This window comes from Electrona antarctica, assembly GCF_951216825.1.
Source record: "Electrona antarctica genome assembly, chromosome: 17".
Taxonomy (NCBI): Eukaryota; Metazoa; Chordata; class Actinopteri; order Myctophiformes; family Myctophidae; genus Electrona; species Electrona antarctica.
In genome coordinates, this window is record NC_136798.1 from 20,674,247 (window position 1) to 20,696,328 (window position 22,082).

A 22,082-nucleotide genomic window follows, 5' to 3' on the forward strand; every position below is an offset into this window, starting at 1 on the left:
ATATGTAGGTTAGATGCCAGTACAGGGCTGTAGGTTAGATGCCAGTACAGGGCTGAATCATCATGATCCAATATGTAGGTTAGATGCCAGTACAGGGCTGTAGGTTAGATGCCAGTACAGGGCTGAATCATCATGATCCAATATGCAGCTGAATCACATGAGGAAATTTCTGATGAATTGAAAATGGTGGACCCTGTTGTAAACAAGTGTAATCCTTTATCATGGTGTCGTCCAGAGTTTTTGTATTGACTTGTGCTTTCGTTTTAAATGTACCCATACTGCATACTGTTAATACAATTTTAAACCAATCAATCAATACTCATCAGTCATCTCCAAATAACTCAAATATTAATACATTTATTTCACTCTGCTGGAAACAGACAGTTGAGGTATGCATGCAAGACATTAAAGGACCACTTCACCACTTTTCAACCTATCTTCATATAATAGGTCCTCACTAATAATCATGAAAAAATGGCACGATTTTTTTCAACTAAGTCTGTGTCTCATAGGACGGCTGTGGGCAGTTCAGAAACCCGTCCACCAGTGACATCATCGTTAGGCAGATTTGTTTAAACAATTTTCTTTTACAAAAATGTTTAGATTGTTATTATCGTGAGAACGATGGCTTCCATTTTTGCATTGCAACTTTTCAGGACTAGAAAGCCTGCAGTTTCTATTAGCTTGAATTCCCCATCGATGATGTCACTGGTGGACGGGTTTCTGAACTGCCCACAGCCTTCCTATGAGACACAGACTGAGTAGGAAGAAATGGTGGTATTTTATCATGGACATTAGTTAGGATTATAGGAAGAGAAGTTGAAAAGTGGTGAAGTGGTCCTTTAACCAAATTTGGAGCAGACAGAGAACCTTGGAGGCATATTCTGAATCATACATTTCAAAATGCAGATAACCAGTAACCACTGAAGAAAATAAATAATCAGATGACACATTTGAATATCTTCATTCACTACATTGTGGAATACACACTATATGGCTTGACGGGCAGGTGCATCCAACCAACCCTCAATCACCTTCATTGGACTGCAGCTGATGTGAGCCCAAGATGTGAGCTGCCCTCCTCATCTTGGATTCATAAGATTCTGTGTACGTATGCTTTCCTCCGAGGTAGCTTTCCTCCGAGGTGGTGGAAAGCCTGGTGGGCGAATATCGAATATGTTAGCCGAATATCACAGCCATTTTATGTCTGTCTAAAATCAACCAATCAGTAGTTTGTAATAGCACTTCTTAGCCATGGTTCACATGACATGACAGTAATGTTTGCCTGCAGTGCACACAGTAGCTCTTTCTTTTTAAAGAATGTATTATTGTATTCAGAGTGAAGACCTACCCGGGTTTACATCATCATCAATGTGGTTGTAAAGCAAGCTGGAGACGTCATGCAGGTTGATTGATGCTAAACTTTTACCTAGGATGTAGCTTCAACATGTTGATCTTTTTAACATGTTTCCACTGCTGAGCCTGAGGCACTCCCTGGACAAGTTGATCCTTCAAACACACCATGTAGGCCTACACTGTTCTGTCTGCTGAAAGAAATGTATCATTTTACTCCAACAGTTGAATATTTTGCACAAGGGAGTGCAGACATGATAGCCTGGTTAATGAATCAGCCGTTGGCAAAAAAAATTTGCCTGATATTAGTCTGGCTTATTAGCCAGGCTACAGACATGATGCCATGTTGTTCTTCGACTTTAATGGCGCGTTGCAACCAATGCTTTTAAGGTGCACACCGCCCACGCCACCTACTGGCGTGTAGTTGTAGTATCACATCCTGCCTGGATTAAGGAGATTGATATATGAATAATACTCAATATTGGTTAATAATATATTACTAGGTACTGCTAATAGTAATAATTAGTAGAAAATAACTTATTTTTAATAATAATGAACCCAGCAACAGTCCACACTCCACAGGATCTAGCACCAGTAAACCATAGGACGTTTGTGAGATTTGCATCCACTTAGGAGACCATTTGTAGGCTTTGTGTAGGTCACAATCCCAATTGTCCAATCCCAATCAGGATGGTGTATCTTCCTAAATTAACAATCTTTGGTCCTGCCTTGGCAAATAAATGATTAAAGTTATCTCACCAATACATAGTAATACAGTCAAGCCCCGAGGAGGGGACCCCCAATTCTATACATTTAAAGAAGGATGATTGTTAATTTTGTGGAACATACCGGTAATATGCTATTGTTAAAAAGTTACCTATTGCTGCTCTAAAAGCATTTAAGCATTGTATTTGTTGTCCTCCCCTCTCTCTTGGTGTGGTAAGCACACCCAGTGGTAAATCTGTACCCAGCCGTATAGACTTTCTATGTGCAGCCCTGCGCACTCACTTGCACTTCACTCACAAGCAGTCAGTCATTTATTCATCAGTGCATCATTTTACATGTACACCCTAAAAGGACCACAATGGCAATATGCTGTCAGCTTTGTGTTTTTATCATTTTGATAAAGTTGTATGCATTGTACATATCAATAAAGATGTCAAAGTATTATTGTATGTGTAGTAGTGAAAAAGGAAGGGATGTAGTCAATCCTGAGGAGGGGGGGTTCTGTAAACTTCTTTCCAAAGGGTTTCCTAATCATTTCTACAACTGTGTTTCTTGAACTGTCTTGAGTCTGAAAATCCCTGTCCACATTTGTCACAGGAATACAGCTTGTCCCCGGTGTGAATCTGCATGTGAGACTTAACGTGAACCATCTGATTGAACCTCATCCCACACACCTCGCACTCATATGGCTTCTCTCCCGTGTGGATGCGTAGGTGTCTGGTGAAGTTTGCGTAGAACCTGAACGTCTTGCCACACTGCTCACATTTGTGGGGTCTCTCTCCAGAGTGCAACAGCATGTGGGACTTCAGAGACTGGTGAATGATGAAGCTCTTCCCGCACACGCTGCACACAAAGGGTCTCTCCCCGGTGTGGGTTCTTTGGTGGTACACGTAGGTATTCTTGTAGAAGAAAGACTTGCCACACTCGCCGCAGGTGTACTGCTTCGGCCCTTTGTGGTGCCACTGCTCGTGCCTTTCCAACAAGTAAGCCGTGTTGAAGCTCCGTGGGCATATTTTACAACTGAACTGTGACACGTCCTCTACCGTCCTGTCTGTACGATATATCACTCTGCGGTTCCTTCGGTCTCGCACGAGCGGTCTCCCCCGTTGGGCGTATGTAGATCTTCCCTGTCCGATAATCGCCGGATCATGTTGTAATGTCATATGTTTCTTCAACTCGCAGTTGTAGAGGAAGGTCTTTCCACATAGATCACACATGAAGGGCTTAGGGGCACCATGGAGAAGCATATGGGATTTCAGCTTTTCGCCTTGCCTGAAACTCTCGCCACAATCCTTGCATTTGTAAGGCCTCTCGCCTGTGTGAAAGCGCATATGCCTCCTTAGGTTGTTTTCGAGTGTGAAGCTGGCTCCACACACCTCACACGTAAACCCCCCTGAATGGATTTTCTGATGTTGCGTAAGCGATTTCCTCGAACCAAAATCCTTACCGCACACTGTGCATTTGTACAGAAGTTCGCCAGTATGTACGGTCTTATGGCACTTTAGTGAAAAAGCATATTTGAAACTCTCTCCGCACTGTATGCATTTATGTGGCTTTTCACCAGAATGAACAAGCTGGTGGTTCTTTAAGCAACGTTTCGTTTTGAAGCCCTTTCCACAGGTTACACATTTGAAAGGTCTTGCATTTGTATGTACAAGCTGGTGGCTTCTCAAAAGATCTTTAGATTTGAAAACCTTCTCACAGAGCGGGCACTTGACAGACACAGGCTCCTTTTCCTTTTCAAGCTTCTTTTCTTCATGGCGCAACAGGTGATTCTCCAAATTGTTTATCTTCTTGAAGCGCCTCGGGCACTGGTTGCAGCCAAACATCTTCTGTTCACTGTGAATGTTCATGTGCTGCTTCAAATAAACCTCACCTCTAAAGCGCCTGTCACAGACCTCACATACAAAACATTTCGGCTTCTTTGCGGAACTCGTGGTCGGTGCAGTTTGCCCTTCAGTTTCACTAGATTCTGGCCTGATGCTTGTGTTGCCAATATCACAGGGGCCTATGGGTGAGAGGGGAAAAAAGGAATTATTACCAAACATATGAAAATACATTTCAGGTATTTGTTACATCTACGGTGTAGCGATGGATACACTCTATGGGAGGATTCCATGTGCTTAACTGAATATATGCCAGTGGCTCCACTGGTGGGCAAAATACACTGCCTGATCAATTTAGACTAGTATGATTAGTACTGGTATGATTCTTTTCATTTTCCCCAAGTTATTGAAAAAAACATTAGAACAATATCAGTCACCAGAACCAAGGAGACTCTTTGTGTCTCCATAGGGAACCACTGCTGGTTGGATACATACATGTCCCTGTAATTTCACATTAGATCAATTACTTTGGGGTCAGAGATTTGTTTTAATGTTGTTGGGATTTTTTTTAATCGATTACTACTTTCTAAAACAGTGGTTTTCAACCAGTATTCTGGGGACCACCAGTAGTCCTCGAGGGGTTCCAGGTGGTCCCCAGCTAAATTATGTTGTAACCAAATGGACCCTTATAGATCTTTAACTCTTGAGCTCTTGAGAGCGTAAAATGATCTGCATCACTTCATTTACAAGAAGTCTACACAATTAGAGAATGTAGAAGAATTGAATTTGATCAACATCAATACCAAATGGAATTGTGGACAAAAATCTTATCCGACAACAAAATTGTTTTTGGTCTGAGAGGCTAGATGTCATCAAATGGTGGTCCGTGGCTCAAATCCCAAATAATGGGCCTTGATATGATAAAGGTTGAAAACCAATGTTCTAAAATGTATTATAGAGTTATGTGGGAGAAGCTTACCAGTATCACGTCCATTACACTGCAGCAGAGGGGCCCCTGCTGCTGCTGCAGTCTGTACGACTATGCGCAGCACTGCCGCCGTCGGCAGCACTGCCGCCGTCGGCACCACTGTGGGTGCGGGCGATACTTTGGTCAGCGGTGGTATTCCTCCTAGCTTCCCCAGTGGCTTCAGCTGATAGACTAAGCCGGTACCTTCGAAAAGGACCGGAGAGCCTTTGAGCACGTTTTCTCTCCACCTCGTGGCGACCTCGACTTTCTCGGACTCACCTAGGGGTGTAACGATAGATTTTAACATCGATACAATACGTATCACAACAATACATGGTTGATGATACGATACATGGATGATATTGGTTCATTATGGTGATACTGTTGATACGGTACGATTCATTCAATGATTTAAAATCGGAAACTAGCAAAGAAATTGTGAAACATGTGGATGAATATGGACATAAATAAGTAAACAGTGATTCTCTGGCAAATAGATAATATCTGAACATTAACACATAGACCAGGGTTCCCCAATAGGCGGCCCGCGGGCCATTTGCGGCCCCCGGAGCGCCCCCTTGTGGCCCCTGGAAGAACTAAAAAAAAAAAAAAGTTTTTTGTTTTGTTTTCGGGGGTGTCCCAGATATAAATGGCATTAAAAAGGGGTCAGTAGCCTATGCATGTCAAACTGGGCACCCCCTCAAGGACCACTGGTGGTCCCCGGACCACTGGTTGAGAACAATTTTGAATTAATTAAAGGTATATTCAGTGATTTGACTTAATTCAAATATCACTTATTTTTTCTTTTTTTCTGGATAATCCTCCCTACTATAGAGTGTGCTGACCATATAAGGAGTTCCTTCCTGTCCCCAGTGAGCCCCTGGGGTCAAAAAACCCTAGTTTCAGTTTTGGTGGCGGGTGGCAAAACCTTCATCCAATCAGGATGAGTGGGGCCTTCCTCCAATCATGATCGAGTGGGGGCGGGCCTTGGTGCACGTGCTGTTGGCCTGTTGCACTTCCCCCCACTGTAGAGCGTGCATGTGCACATTTTGTTACCGGGGCAGACTGGGTGGTTTTCCAAATCACACAAATCACTGAATGCTCCTTTTAATGAAAAAATAAAAAACCCAATTTTTCGCCCGTGCGGACTCGGCCCCCAGCCTGGTTCCCTAGTCAAAATATGGCCCTTGAGGAAAATGAATTGGGGAACCCTGACATAGACAAACCCGTACCTTGACATGAACACAGAGAATACACACATTTATCAATAGATATTAAACCCCTCTTTTTCTTTTTTTCTTCTTAACATTGCTAAATACAATGCACAAGTACTTAGTATTGATGCAATCAAATTTAATATTTGCATTGCAAAACGATTCGACACAGATTATTTGCATTGCAAAAGGATACGATACAAAGTCAATGTTGCTGTTTACATTTGGATATACTATCGTCCCTACTACCACCCCTAGGCTCACCTTTCAGCCTAGTCCGCAGTGCCTCGTTCTCCCTGAGCAGTGGTGAGGAAAGTTGGGTAAAGAGGCTGTCGATCTTTCGAGTCGCCTCGCGTGCCATCGAGTGGAGGATGCTGGCATGTTGGGCCTGTGAATGGAAATAGTAAAAGAAGAAATGTGTGTTGGGTTTATTCGTGTTACAAACCCTAGCTTACCTATTCTGAGTATATTCCGAGATATTGGAACATTCCGCGAAAATAGCAGATCTACGCGCTTTTAAATCAAGGTGTATCTTTAAATAGTTGTTAAGTTAAATTGTTAAGTGGTTAACCTTTAGAATTTGCTCTGGAACAGCCTACCAGGGCAACTGAGGCTAACTTACTGTGAAGCTGTTCACATAAAGTTTACCTAACTTTGCTACTACAGGGAAAACATGCACATATGTTACCATTTTATTTTTTGAGTGGTGCAACCACTCCAAGGAACAGCTTTGTCCCAACCTATGTCCTAACCTATGTCCCTGTGTCCCGATGTTTAGAGTACCAATAGGGTAGAGTACCAATAGGGGGTGCTGTTGCACCACTCTCTTCAGCCTGGCCTGATTTTTTACTCTTTGAGTGCTCCTTTGTTTTCTGTGCTTGCTGTGTTTTGTTGTTTGAATGTTATGCCATCTGCTGCTGCATTGTCTGTAAGGAAGTCAAACAAAAATAAGTTGTACTCTTATGTACCTGTACAGTGTACACAAGATGTAACAATAAAGTACAACCTTGAACTCAAGTTTGAAATCCCTTCTAAAGACCCATTTTTATAGAATGGCCTTTGTATCTCCTTGATTAATATCTTGTTTGTTTGTTATTTTGCATTTTCTACTGCTATTTCATTATTGATTTATTCTGTTGTTATTGCTGTTTTGATTGTTGAATTGTTCAAGCACTAAGTAAGCAAAAAGTGCTATTAAAATAAAGTTATTAGGGACCAAGAAGTCACGCAGTGACTTTGGTCACTCTTTGTTTTTGTGTTTATTTTTCTTCTTCTTCTCCTTCTCCTTCTTCCGCCAAAAATAGCTGTTCTGACTGAATGGTGCAGTCGGTTTTCGCGAAACGCGGTAATCTGGTAGAGGGCCATGCCAAACGGTGAATATGCGAAGCCCAAGACGATTGGCCAAATGGTGGCGCTATAGCGCTCAATTGAAAATGCTAACTTTGAACGTGCATAGCTCATGAACCGTTTGACCGTTGGCAATGACACTTTGATACCCATATGCGTATCCTCGTGCTGAACAACTTTCGTGTTCTGACTTTTGACCTCTGACCTTTAGATCACCCGCCATTTTGAATTATATGATCAGTACTTTATTTTATTCTCCTTCTGCCAAAAATAGCTGTTCTGACTGAACCGTGCAGTCGGTTTGCGCAAAACTTGTCAACATGATAGAGGACCATGCCAAACGGTGACTATGCGAAGCCCATCATGATTGGCCAAATGGTGGCGCTATAACACTCAATTGATGCAAAACTTGCAAACTTGCAAACTTTGAACGTGCATATCTCATGAACCGTTTGACCGTTGGCAATGACACTTTGATACACATATGTGTCTCCTCATGCCGAACAACTTTCGTGTTCTGACTTTTGACCTCTGACCTTTAGATCACCCGCCATTTTGAATTATATGAAAAACAGTTAAAATGTAACGTCTCCCAGAATCTTTGCTCAAAATGCACGAAAACTTCTACACGTGAACTTTGGACATATACGGACAAATAATCGTAGCACATTTTTTCTAAGTGAAAAAATGAAGTTTTTATGAGCCAATGAAAATTGCGCGCGCACGCACACACACACACACACACACACACACACTAAAGTTTATACTGAATGATGTTACTGTTTAGAATGAGTCAACTGACTGTGTCTGCATAGCTCAGTTGGTAGAGCTCTCGCCGTTGGACCACAAGGTTGTGTGTTCAAATCCCGGTAAAGACAACTCAGTGTATCCATTGTGTGCTGCAAGATTTGTGATGACTCAACTATATAAATATTGAAGTAGATTACATTTGACCCATCAGGCACTAGGACATGGCATCACAATAATAGATATACTAGTAACTGAAATAGTGTAATAAGTCTCATAGTGTAATAAGTGTAATAGTGTAATTGTGTAATATTGAAATAGTGTATTGAGTCACTCTTTGTATTTGTGTTTATTTTTCTTCTTCTCCTTCTTCTCCTTCTTCCGCCAAAAATAGCTGTTCTGACTGAACCGTGCAGTCGGTTTTCGCGAAACTTGTCAACATGATAGAGTCCCATGCCAAACGGTGACTATGCGAAGCCCATGATGATTGGCCAAATGGTGGCGCTATAGCACTCAATTGATGAAAACTTGCAAACTTGCAAACTTTGAACGTGCATATCTCATGAACTGTTTGACCGTTGGCAATGACACTTTGATACACATATGTGTCTCCTCATGCCGAACAACTTTTGTGTTCTGACTTTTGACCTCTGACCTTTAGATCACCCGCCATTTTGAATTATATGAAAAACAGTTCAAATGTAACTCCTCCCAGAATCTTTGCTTAAAATGCACGAAAACTTCTACACGTGAACTTTCGACCGATACGGACAAATAATCGTGGCAGATTTTTTCTAAGTGAAAAAATGAAGTTTTTATGAGCCAATGAAAATTGCGCACGCACGCACACACACACACACACACTAAAGTTTATACTGAATGATGTTACTGTTTAGAATGAGTCAACTGACTGTGTCTGCATAGCTCAGTTGGTAGAGCTCTCGCCGTTGGACCACAAGGTTGTGTGTTCAAATCCGGGTAAAGACAACTCAGTGTATGCATTGTGTGCTGCAAGATTTGTGATGACTCAACTATTGAAGTAGATTACATTTGACCCATCAGGCACTCGGACATGGCATCACAATAATAGAGATACTAGTAACTGAAATAGTGTAATAAGTCTAATTTTGTAATAGTGTAATAAGTGTGTTAGTGTAATAGTGTAATAGTAGTGTAATAGTGTAATAAGTGTAATAGTAGTGTAATAGTGTAATAGTGTAATAGTGTAATAGTGTAATAGTAGTGTAATAGTGTAATAAGTGCAATAGTGTAATACCGTACTGTACTGTACTGTACTGTACCATACCGTACCGTACCGTACCGTACTGTACTGTACCATACTGTACCATACTGTACCATATCTTATTGTACTGTACTGTACTGTACTGTACTGTACTGTACTGTACTGTACTGTACTGTACCGTACCGTACCGTACCATACCGTACCGTACCGTACCGTACTGTATTGTACCATACTGTACCGTACTGTACCATATATTACTGTACTGTACTGTACTGTACTGTACCGTACCGTACTGTACTGTACTGTACTGTACTGTACTGTACTGTACTGTACCGTACTGTACCATACTGTACCATATCTTATTGTACTGTACCGTACCGTACCGTACTGTACTGTACTATACTGTACCGTACTGTACCATATCTTACTGTACTGTACCATACTGTACCATACTGTACCATATCTTATTGTACTGTACCGTACCGTACCGTACTGTACTGTACTATACTGTACCGTACTGTACCATATCGTACTGTACTGTACTGTACTGTACTGTACTGTACTGTACTGTACTGTACCATATCTTACTGTACTGTACTGTACTCTACTGTACTGTACTGTACTGTACTGTACTGTACTGTACTGTACTGTACTGTACTGTACTGTACTGTACTGCACCGTACTGTACTGTACTGCACCATACTGTACTGTACTGTACTGTACTGTACTGTACCATACTGTACCATACTGTACCGTACCGTACCGTACCGGGACATGTTATGAGCATGTAGATCTGCTAATTTCTAAAAGTCTGAGTACTTATGCTGAACTAACACTGAATGATTTTCCTGTTAACAATGGAGTAACTGATTGTCTCCATGTAGCTCAGTCAGTCGAGCTCTTGCCCTTGGACCGCAAGGTTGTGTGTTCAAATCCAGCTACTGACAACTCAGCTTGTCAGTCTTATTTGTACATATTGTTGTGGGCTATATCAGTGAGATCAATAACTTTAAAGACTGGTGTGATAATTGCCACCTTATGTTAAACACCACAAAAACTAAAGAGATGATCTTCAATCCAAATCCATGGTTATGAACGAATGTCTGCCTAACACACACACGCATGCAGCCACGCACGCACGCACGCACGCACGCGCACACACACACACACACACACACAAAGATAAGTTTGCACGCACGCACGCACGCACGCACGCACGCGCACACACACACACACAAAGAGAAGTTTGTACGCACGCACGCACGCACGCACGCAGGCAGGCAGGCAGGCAGGCACGCACACACACACACACACACACACTTTAACTGTGCGTGAAAACACACTGTAGTAATGGATAAAGACATTCCCAAAATGAGGACACACCTTCTTGTTACCAAATCACTCAATGGTTTTACAGTTTACAATGCAGTCATTGATTGTCTCTGTGTAGCTCAGTCAGTATAGCTCCCGCCTTCGGTCCACAAGGTTGCGAGTTCAAATCCCGGCACCGACAACTCGGCTCGTCAGTCTAATTTGTGCGTGTTGTTCTCATTGCGCATTGTTCTTCTTCTTCTATCTTGGTCCCGCTTTATCGCTGCTTGCAGCTATATTTAGGGACCAAGAAGTCACGCAGTGACTTTGGTCACTCTTTGTTTTTGTGTTTATTTTTCTTCTTCTCCTTCTTCTCCTTCCGCCAAAAATAGCTGTTCTGACTGAATGGTGCAGTCGGTTTTCGCGAAACGCTGTAATCTGGTAGAGGGCCATGCCAAACGGTGAATATGCGAAGCCCAAGACGATTGGCCAAATGGTGGCGCTATAGCGCTCAATTTAAAATGCTAACTTTGAACGTGCATAGCTCATGAACCGTTTGACCGTTGGCAATGACACTTTGATACCCATATGCGTATCCTCATGCTGAACAACTTTCGTGTTCTGACTTTTGACCTCTGACCTTTAGATCACCCGCCATTTTGAATTATATGATCAGTACTTTATTTTATTCTCCTTCTGCCAAAAATAGCTGTTCTGACTGAACCGTGCAGTCGGTTTGCGCAAAACTTGTCAACATGATAGAGGACCATGCCAAACGGTGACTATGCGAAGCCCATGACGATTGGCCAAATGGTGGCGCTATAGCACTCAATTGATGCAAAACGTGCAAAACTTGCAAACTTTGAACGTGCATATCTCATGAACCGTTTGACCGTTAGCTATGACACTTTGATACACATGTGTCACCTCATGCCGAACAACTCTTGTGTTCTGACTTTTGACCTCTGACCTTTAGATCACCCGCCATTTTGAATTATATGAAAAACAGTTCAAATGTAACTCCTCCCAGAATCTTTGCTCAAAATGCACGAAAACTTCTACACGTGAACTTTGGACCTATACGGACAAATAATCGTAACACATTTTTTCTAAGTGAAAAGATTAAGTTTTTATGAAGCAATGAAAATTGCTGTTTTGTGAATTTTTTTCTTCTGCCTCTAATACACACATATGCTTATGTCACTTAACTATGCGAAGCCCATCACGATTGGCCAAATGGTGGCGCTATAGCACTCAATTGATGCAAAACTTGCAAACTTGCAAACTTTGAACGTGCATATCTCATGAACCGTTTGACCGTTGGCAATGACACTTTGATACACATATGTGTCTCCTCATGCCGAACAACTTCCGTGTTCTGACTTTTGACCTCTGACCTTTAGATCACCCGCCATTTTGAATTATATGAAAAACAGTTCAAATGTAACTCCTCCCAGAATCTTTGCTCAAAATGCACGAAAACTTCTACACGTGAACTTTGGACCTATACGGACAAATAATCGTAGCACATTTTTAGTTTTTATGAGCCAATGAAAATTGCGCGCGCACGCACACACACACACACACACACTAAAGTTTGAGTACTTATGCTGAACAAACACTGAATGATTTTCCTGTTAACAATGGAGTAACTGATTGTCTCGGTAGTAACTCATGTAGCTCAGTCAGTCGAGCTCTTGCCCTTGGACCGCAAGGTTGTGTGTTCAAATCCAGCTACTGACAACTCAGCTTGTCAGTCTTATTTGTACATATTGTTGAACGCCCTGTGGGCTATATCAGTGAGATCAATAACTTTAAAGACTGGTGTTATAATAGCCACCTTATGTTAAACACCACAAAAACTAAAGAGATGATCTTCAATCCAAATCCATGGTTATGAACGATTGTCTGCCTAACACACACACGCATGCAGCCACGCACGCATGCACGCACGCACGCACGCACGCACGCACGCACGCACACACACACACAAAGAGAAGTTTGCACGCACGCACACACGCACGCACGCACGCACGCACGCACGCGCACACACACACACAAAGAGAAGTTTGTACGCACGCACGCACGCACGCAGGCAGGCAGGCAGGCAGGCAGGCAGGCAGGCAGGCAGGCAGGCAGGCAGGCACGCACACACACACACACACACACACACTTTAACTGTGCGTGAAAACACACTGTAGTAATGGATAAAGACATGCCCAAAATGAGGACACACCTTCTTGTTACCAAATCACTGTATGGTTTTACAGTTTACAATGTAGTCACTGATTGTCTCTGTGTAGCTCAGTCAGTATAGCTCCCGCCTTCGGTCCACAAGGTTGTGAGTTCAAATCCCGGCACCTACAACTCGGCTCGTCGGTCTCATTTGTGCGTGTTGTTCTTATTGCGCATTGTTCTTCTTCTATCTTGGTCCCGCTTTATCGCTGCTTGCAGCTATATTTAGGGACCAAGAAGTCACGCAGTGACTTTGGTCACTCTTTGTTTTTGTGTTTATTTTTCTTCTCCTTCTCCTTCTTCTTCTTCTCCTTCTTCTCCTTCTTCCGCCAAAAATAGCTGTTCTGACTGAATGGTGCAGTCGGTTTTCGCGAAACGCGGTAATCTGGTAGAGGGCTATGCCAAACGGTGAATATGCGAAGCCCAAGACGATTGGCCAAATGGTGGCGCTATAGCGCTCAATTGAAAATGCTAACTTTGAACGTGCATAGCTCATGAACCGTTTGACCGTTGGCAATGACACTTTGATACCCATATGTGTCTCCTCGTGCTGAACAACTTTCGTGTTCTGACTTTTGACCTCTGACCTTTAGATCACCCGCCATTTTGAATTATATGATCAGTACTTTATTTTATTCTCCTTCCGCCAAAAATAGCTGTTCTGACTGAACCGTGCAGTCGGTTTGCGCAAAATTTGTCAACATGATAGAGGACCATGCCAAACGGTGACTATGCGAAGCCCATCATGATTGGCCAAATGGTGGCGCTATAGCACTCAATTGATGCAAAACTTGCAAACTTTGAACGTGCATATCTCATGAACCGTTTGACCGTTGGCAATGACACTTTGATGCACATATGTGTCTCCTCATGCCGAACAACTTCCTTGTTCTGACTTTTGACCTCTGACCTTTAGATCACCCGCCATTTTGAATTATTTGAAAAACAGTTCAAATGTAACTCCTCCCAGAATCTTTGCTCAAAATGCACGAAAACTTCTACACGTGAACTTTGGACCTATACGGACAAATAATCGTAGCACATTTTTGTTAAGTGAAAAAATGAAGTTTTTATGAGCCAATGAAAATTGCTGTTTTGTGAAAATTATTCTTCTGCCTCTAATACACACATATGCTTATGTCACTTTACTATGTGAAGCCCATCACGATTGGCCAAATGGTGGCGCTATATCACTCAATTGATGCAAAACTTGCAAACTTGCAAACTTTGAACGTGCATATCTCATGAACCGTTTGACCGTTGGCAATGACACTTTGATACACATATGTGTCTCCTCATGCCGAACAACTTTCGTGTTCTGACTTTTGACCTCTGACCTTTAGATCACCCGCCATTTTGAATTATATGAAAAACAGTTCAAATGTAACTCCTCCCAGAATCTTTGCTCAAAATGCACGAAAACTTCTACACGTGAACTTTGGACCGATACGGACAAATAATCGTAGCACATTTTTTCTAAGTGAAAAAATGAAGTTTTTATGAGCCAATGAAAATTGCGCGCGCACGCACACACACACACACACACACTAAAGTTTATACTGAATGATGTTACTGTTTAGAATGAGTCAACTGACTGTGTCTGCATAGCTCAGTTGGTAGAGCTCTCGCCGTTGGACCACAAGGTTGTGTGTTCAAATCCCGGTAAAGACAACTCAGTGTATCCATTGTGTGCTGCAAGATTTGTGATGACTCAACTATATAAATATTGAAGTAGATTACATTTGACCCATCAGGCACTAGGACATGGCATCACAATAATAGAGATACTAGTAACTGAAATAGTGTAATAAGTGTATTTAGTGTAATAGTGTAATAAGTCTAATTTTTTTTCACTGCCTACACAAATTACTGTAGAAGTCAGCCTAACAACTACATCTTGAAATTATCTGAAGACACTGTATAGTCAGCCTGATGAGGGCTGTTGAACGCCCTGTGGGCTATATCAGTGAGATCAATAACTTTAAAGACTGGTGTGATAATTGCCACCTTATGTTAAACACCACAAAAACTAAAGAGATGATCTTCAATCCAAATCCATGGTTATGAACGAATGTCTGCCTAACACACACACGCATGCAGCCACGCACGCACGCACGCACGCACGCACGCACGCACGCACGCACGCACGCACGCACGCACACACACACACACACACACACACACACACACACACACACACACACACACACACACACACACACACACACACACACACACACACACACACACACACACACACACACACACACACACACACACACACACACACACACACACACACACACACACACACACACACACACACACACACACACACACACACACACACACACACACACACACACAAAGAGAAGTTTGCACGCACGCACGCACGCACGCACGCACGCACGCACACACACACAAAGAGAAGTTTGTACGCACGCACGCACGCACGCAGGCAGGCAGGCAGGCAGGCAGGCAGGCACGCACACACACACACACACACACACTTTAACTGTGCGTGAAAACACACTTTAGTAATGGATAAAGACATGCCCAAAATGAGGACACACCTTCTTGTTACCAAATCAGTAAATGGTTTTACAGTTTACAATGTATTCACTGATTGTCTCTGTGTAGGTCAGTCAGTAGAGCTCCCGCCTTCGGTCCACAAGGTTGCGAGTTCAAATCCCGGTACCGACAACTCAGCTCGTCAGTCTCATTTGTGCGTGTTGTTCTCGTTGCGCATTGTTCTTCTTCTATCTTGGTCCCGCTTTATCGCTGCTTGCAGCTATATTTATTATTATTATTCTGTGATGTTAAGAGAGGACACAGATTAAGAACATGAAACAAGACAAATCTGCCAGAGGAAAAAAAACTAATATCTAATCACTGCAGACTGCAGTGATATTAGTCTGGCCATGCGGCATGCCAGGCTAGATCCATTTTCATTTCCAAAAACAAATAGGACTCATTTTGTTCTTAATACAATCAAGTCTTCGACATGATCTACTTTGTTTGCATTAGGATATGTGCTGAAAGTGTGGTTTATAGTTTGGACCCAAGCTAGCAGGACATCCTTTAACTCATGTTATCTCACAAATATGATATTGCTCCCATTATATCACATACTGTGCAGCCTGTTTGTAAGTGTACAGTTATTTCAGGAATACAGAATGTGCATCTTTGGTTTTGACCCTCAAAACAGATCGCACAATTGCCTACCCAGAATGCATCCCGATAAATCCAATATGGCGGTGTCCGCGAAACGACGTATTGTTGCAAATTGCGGCTATATTGTGTGACCATGACCAACTCCCAAAATACATTCAACATTGATCAACCACACAACTAAAAACAAAACAACATTCTGATTGATTTATTGATTTTTTTAATTTCACAGTCTGTATAGAAATATAATGGGTAAATTTCAAACGAAAGCACAAGTCAATACAAAAAACCTGCTACTTTGTGGACGAAATCATGAAAAACAAGCACAAGACATCAGGGTCCACCATTTTCAATTCATCATAACAATTAAATACGTACAAATATACACTTATATGAAAACTTGTGCTAGTGAGTGAACTATTAATCTCACCTTCCAGTTCCCATGCAGCAGCTTCTGGTCTTTCTGTGTGCCTCCTCGGCAGATGACATCAACTGAAGCTTCAATAACAATCTCCACAATGGACATAGTTTCAGAATAAAACACTTCGTTTTCTGGCATTTTTTGTGTTGTTCAGTTTTTTTCCCCCTACGTTGCAGATTTACTATACAAAGAATAAGGAGTATGAAATGCAACTATAACTTCTTCGTGCATGGCAAGCATTCCTCTCTTGTTTCTTCTTCTTCTAGTGAAGTGGACTCTCTGTTTGTTGTTTACAACGGTTGACGACATATGAACCAGAAGCAGTTAGCAAGCAGTGTTGCCAGATTGTGTGAGAGAAATAAGATAAAGGACTCCTTATTTGGACAAATACATTAATGGGGGTCCCCGGCATAGTGGTCCCCGGTCCTTGACATGAAAATGTGTGAAAATCACTGGTTTAAACGAAAGTAGGAAACAAGTCCAAATAAGCGACTACTAAACTTTAGGAATAAGCCCCAAAAAACCGCAACCCGCAACTACCAATATTTTACAGAAAAATAAGTCCAAAGTCGCATATAATAAGCGGACATGGCAACAGTTTCACATTCCTCGCCTGCACTTGATTGCCATCTGCTGGTGAAATAGATGTAACGCAGTCAAAATGAGGCAGCCACAAGTTACACAGGAGGCTTCCAGTCAGTGGTGGCCTGGTGGAAAAAGTACTTTTCAGGCACTTTTCATGTCCACCGTAAGATGAACCTAAATAGGTTTGAATGGGGTTTCTATAGTGTAATTATGTAGGACTAGTAGCATGCCAAAGTTTGTGCTATTGCCATTGAGAATGCATTGGGCGTTTAAGTTAAATAACTCGGAAACTACAAATAATTTCAAAGTAAAACGTTCCAGCATGTGTCTCCACAGTAAGCTGAATTATAAAAAGTGTGAATGGAGTTTCTAGGTGAAAGTGCTTTTTTGACGTGCCAATATCTGCCATTGAGCCCCATTGTGAATTTCTCTTTTCAGGCAAACATGTCCACCGTAAGATGAACCTAAATAGGTTTGAATGGGGTTTCTAGGTGTAAGTATGTAGGACTAGTAGCATGCCAAAGTTTGTGCTATTGCCATTGAGAATGCATTGGGCGTTTAATTTAAATACGGGGAGGACATATTTTGACAGCAAACTGCCTGTCATATTTTGTCCCTATTCCAAAGCCCCCCCCCCCCCCCCCCCCCCCCCCCCCCGGTACATTATATATTGAAACTATTTTCAGCAATGGTACACTTATTTTTTCAGTGGGTAGATCTTGTTGAGCTGGTCATTTTGAAAGTAGATCTCACATCATAAATGTGTGGGCACCCCTGTTCTAGCCCCTAGGATGACCTGAGGCCCACCACTTAAAAACCACATGCTACCGTGCCCAAATCTGAATTTAGGTGCTCAAATGAACTCAAACTGAAGCAATTCAGTAAAGGTCAACACTTCCTCCTGGGGTCATTTTAGGGGCTGGGACCTCCAGTAAAAGGCCTAAATACTCTCCAAGAGTTGGGGAACAACATATCAAGAGAGTGGAGTGGTAGGCCCTTGGATTGACCCAGGACCAGTGATTAAATGTACCCCACTGAAAAATAGCAGATCTACAAGCTCGTAGCGTGGCACTCGGTGCCGCACTACGAGCTTGTAGATCTGCCCAAAGTTGAAGGGCTTCAACCTTGGGTACTGGGTAGCTGAAGTTGAAGCTCTGCCCTTCAACTTTGGGCACTTTTACATGTAGGCTGACCCAAAGTTGAAACAGTTGCCAGGGGGACATCTTTGGGCCTGGGGTCCTCATCATTGGATATGTTGTTCCCACAACCGAGAAGAGTATTTTACCCTTTACTGGAGGTCCTAGGCCCTAAAATGACCCCATGAGGAAGCGTTGAACGTTACTGAATTGCTTCAGTTTCAGGTCATTTGACCACCTAACTTCAGATTTGGGCACCCTAACATGTGGTCTTTAAGTGGCCTGTGGTCATCTTAGTGGCTAGGAGGTCCAGTGAAAGGCCTACATACTCTCCCAAGATGGAGGAACAACATTTTACAATCTGGGAACCCTAGGCCTTTGTATGGCTACAGTGCGACTGGTTCAATCCTACTCTAAATCTAGGCCTAAGACCTGACACCTCAAAGTGGGTGTTACGATTCCTTTGTGTGTCTAGGGGTACTTAAAGGATGCAAGGTGAGGCAGGTGAATTCATGTTTATTCACACCATTTCAATAAGGCTTTATACAATAGACAGAGGGTATATATACAATTAATACAATGGTATAGCATGAATATATATATAGAATACGGCCATATATATATATATATCAATAACCTCCTGTCTAGACAACCTGTAAGCGACTAATAACGGTAGTTTCTGGGTCTCCAACCAACTTAAAGTTTAGGGCTGAGCCCTCCCGAGCTGAACCCGGTTACAAGATAAACTTAAAGATTAGTTACTTTATATAATGAAAACAAAAAAGGCTGTATGGGGCAACTCAGAGAAAACAACAAAACAGACTATACCTATCCTAATGGAAACAGAACCCTCTAGCTAATCCTAACCATCAACAGAAAAAGAAGGGTTACAAATTATCAACCTATCTAAACTCTCTACTCTTTCTAGTCCTAACCAAAATACAAACTGTTTACAAAAATCAAGCTCCCACACTCCCGATTATTACAACACAGTATAACTTCTTGTAACGGTACCACAGCAAGGTGGGTTAGATTTGGTTAATCACGCAGAGAGCTCCACCCTGGAGTCCCTCGTGAATGTTAGACCCGATGTAGCTTTTCACAGCTCACTGGACAAGGTGCTCTCATCTCAGTATGTCAGACTGAGTCACAGTGCCAACGAACTGGCATCACAGCTGCTCTTAAGTAGTCTTCCTCTGGCTGGCCTTCTGATGATGATAGGCTCCCGTTGACGAGGTGGGCAGGTGGAAGGTAGGTCTCCGCCTCCGAGCACCAGCCAGACCTGTGACTGAGAACTGCAATCAGCACTCCAACTATGCAACAGCATATGACCGACAACTCCATACTATCATAATCACTGTATACTAATTATATATATATATGTATAAATATAATCACCGTATAACATATAATATATAAATACTCCCTGTATAATATACAATATATAGAAATATAGTCACGGTATCATATATAATACATATAAATATACAATCATCGAGTATGTAACAGTGGGGTACATTGCATCCACTGGTCAATCCAAGGGCCTACCACGTACTCCACTCTCTTGATATGTTCTTTCCCAACTCTTGGAGAGTATGTAGGACTTTCAGGCCTACATACTTATGTTGTCCCATGTTTTGTGGGTAGGGGGGCAATAGTAATATGTAATATAATATAATATAATATAATATAATATAATATAATATAATATAATATAATATAATATAATATAATATAATATAATATAATATAATATAATATAATATAATATAATATAATATAATATAATATAATATAGCCACTGCTTTATTTCAAAAATGTCATTCAACAACCACCAGTGACCGTCCGTCCATCTCAGACAATAAGAGGCACAGACTGTCTGATGAGATGAGACCTAGTGCGTCAGCCTGGCGAATCACTCACAGTCAGTGGATTTTAGCATACACTTCTAACTTCCCGTCGGCGATTTCACAGTCAAGCCAAAGCAGCGGTGGCCGAACGGATAGCGGATCGGTCTTGATACCGGAAGGTCGCCAGTTCGAATCAGCGGTCCGACACGTTAAAATTACCACCGCTGAAGTGCCCTTGAACAAGGCATTGAACCACTACGATGAAATGTGTTCTATGAGCAGGGCCTGGCTGGAAACAAGTTCTTGAGCTTAGCCCAGATACCCTGGGTAAATACAGTAATCATTTCATTTCATATACATACATCACATGCTTTGTTTTGTGGCTCTTGATCTTTTTTAACGCACGAGTAGGCTATAATAATATCAATCACTAGAAGGCGCTGTTTCTCGGATGCAGCGAGGCAATGTATTTTAGAGGCAATTGTATCATTAGTTATGGAGTAGTAACACCATATTTTTCGCTAGTTTGTACATCCCAATGTTGCTATTAATTGTTTGGATACAGTTCTCTCTTTATTTTTATTTATTTAATTTAATTAAATTTTTATTTTTCTGGGGGTGATTGAAACATTTGGTCCAAAGCTACAGGTGAACCTGTATGTATGTATGTATGTATATATATATATATATATATATATATATATATATATTATTGCAATGTTATTGCTTCTGTGGAGTAAACATGACGCTCTGTACCTGTTTGGGGACCCTTATATCGTGTCCAATTACGTCTATAAGTGAGGGTGGCATTGTCACATATAACCGATTTAATTAAATCAACAATTATAGCAATTATGGTAAATGTACTTTGTAGTCACTTTCCACCAGTGGTTGCTATAGCAGCCTCAAACTGCATCTGACAACTGACACACAGGGGAGGGGTATGGTTCTTATTTGTTTCAGAGGTGATTCTGACCACCTGTTTAATTGAAGAAAATGATGGCAATCATGGTAAATGTACTTAGTTACTTGCCACCAGTGGTTCCTGGCTGACAGCCACAAACTGCACCTGAGGAGTGAGGACGCACACTACATGGGAGGAGTATGGCCCATTTGTGTGTCAGCAGATCTGACCACCCACCTGAAACGACCTGAGCTGTTCCACAACAAAGACAATGTCTTCCCCTCTTAAAAAGCATCTGAGATGCACACAGGCAAGCATATGATGAAGGCTCTGATGGAGGGACACACCACCGGCACAGCATATAGATTTTTAATTATATGAAGTTGCTTTTATAGCATACACTCTTTAACATGTGGTAAAAAAAAAAAAAAACATTTGCAACATGGTGATCTACAAGATTCCCAATATTATTCTACATTAATATTGTGAGGTGCTATATAGATTGGGGTATGCCCATTAATTAACTGTTTTACCAGCCCTACTGAATTTAAAGATGAATGTTCTAAGAACACATAGGAAATATGGTATAGGCTATGTCTATTGCCACTAAGTATTTGCAAGTCAGGGTACAAGCAAGACTAATTATGTTTATGATTTATGATTATAGGACTACTGCAACTGATTAATATGGCTTCATAACCAGGCATTTTGAAATCAACTGATTAATATGGCTTCATAACCAGGTATTTTGAAATTTGTACTTGAATTCAATGTGGAGTTTGTCTTTTGTGTACTTCATGTCTTAAATTAAAAAGATAAATACATAATGATTACTATTTTTGTATGTATTTGACCTTGTGTTGACCTTGCCTATTGTACACTATATGGATTAATTAAGAGCATCTGCTAAATGCCTAAATTGTAAGTTGTAATTACCACCCAAATATTGTATTTGCTGTTTATGATATCTAATAAATTAAGGTAGTGGTTTAGATATTTTCTTTAGTTTTTCTTCAAAAAAAGAAAAGATAAACATTACAACATTT

At 41.5% G+C, this 22,082-nt stretch overlaps 1 protein-coding gene across 2 annotated transcripts; it reads right to left on the reverse strand.

The window, feature by feature from the left end:
* Positions 1-402: 402 nt before the first annotated feature.
* Positions 403-16,876, reverse strand: LOC306940809 (uncharacterized protein). Of its 2 annotated transcripts, XR_013792056.1 has the most exons (5): positions 16,571-16,876; positions 6,351-6,474; positions 4,885-5,151; positions 1,352-4,087; positions 404-1,156 (listed from the first exon to the last, which is right to left on the reverse strand). XR_013792056.1 is itself a non-coding variant. In XM_079526014.1 (4 exons), the coding sequence occupies exons 1-4, from the start codon at positions 16,697-16,699 to the stop codon at positions 2,607-2,609; spliced, it is 2,001 nt and encodes a 666-aa protein (XP_079382140.1). In that variant the 5' UTR covers positions 16,700-16,876; the 3' UTR covers positions 403-2,606. The 2 variants fall into 2 exon arrangements, 1 of the variants encoding a protein (XP_079382140.1); XM_079526014.1 differs by having other exon boundaries at positions 403-4,087.
* Positions 16,877-22,082: the final 5,206 nt, after the last annotated feature.

What these genes read in the sequence shown, in the direction of transcription:
- LOC306940809 (XM_079526014.1), bottom strand. Translation starts at nt 16,699, where the DNA reads ATGCCAGAAAACGAAGTGTTTTATTCTGAAACTATGTCCATTGTGGAG. An exon ending in ACTGCGGACTAGGCTGAAAG is followed by an intron (nt 5,152 to 6,350) that starts GTGAGCCTAGGG and finishes TTACACCCCTAG; the next exon opens with GTGAGTCCGAGAAAGTCGAG. An exon ending in GTGTAATGGACGTGATACTG is followed by an intron (nt 4,088 to 4,884) that starts GTAAGCTTCTCC and finishes TCTCACCCATAG; the next exon opens with GCCCCTGTGATATTGGCAAC.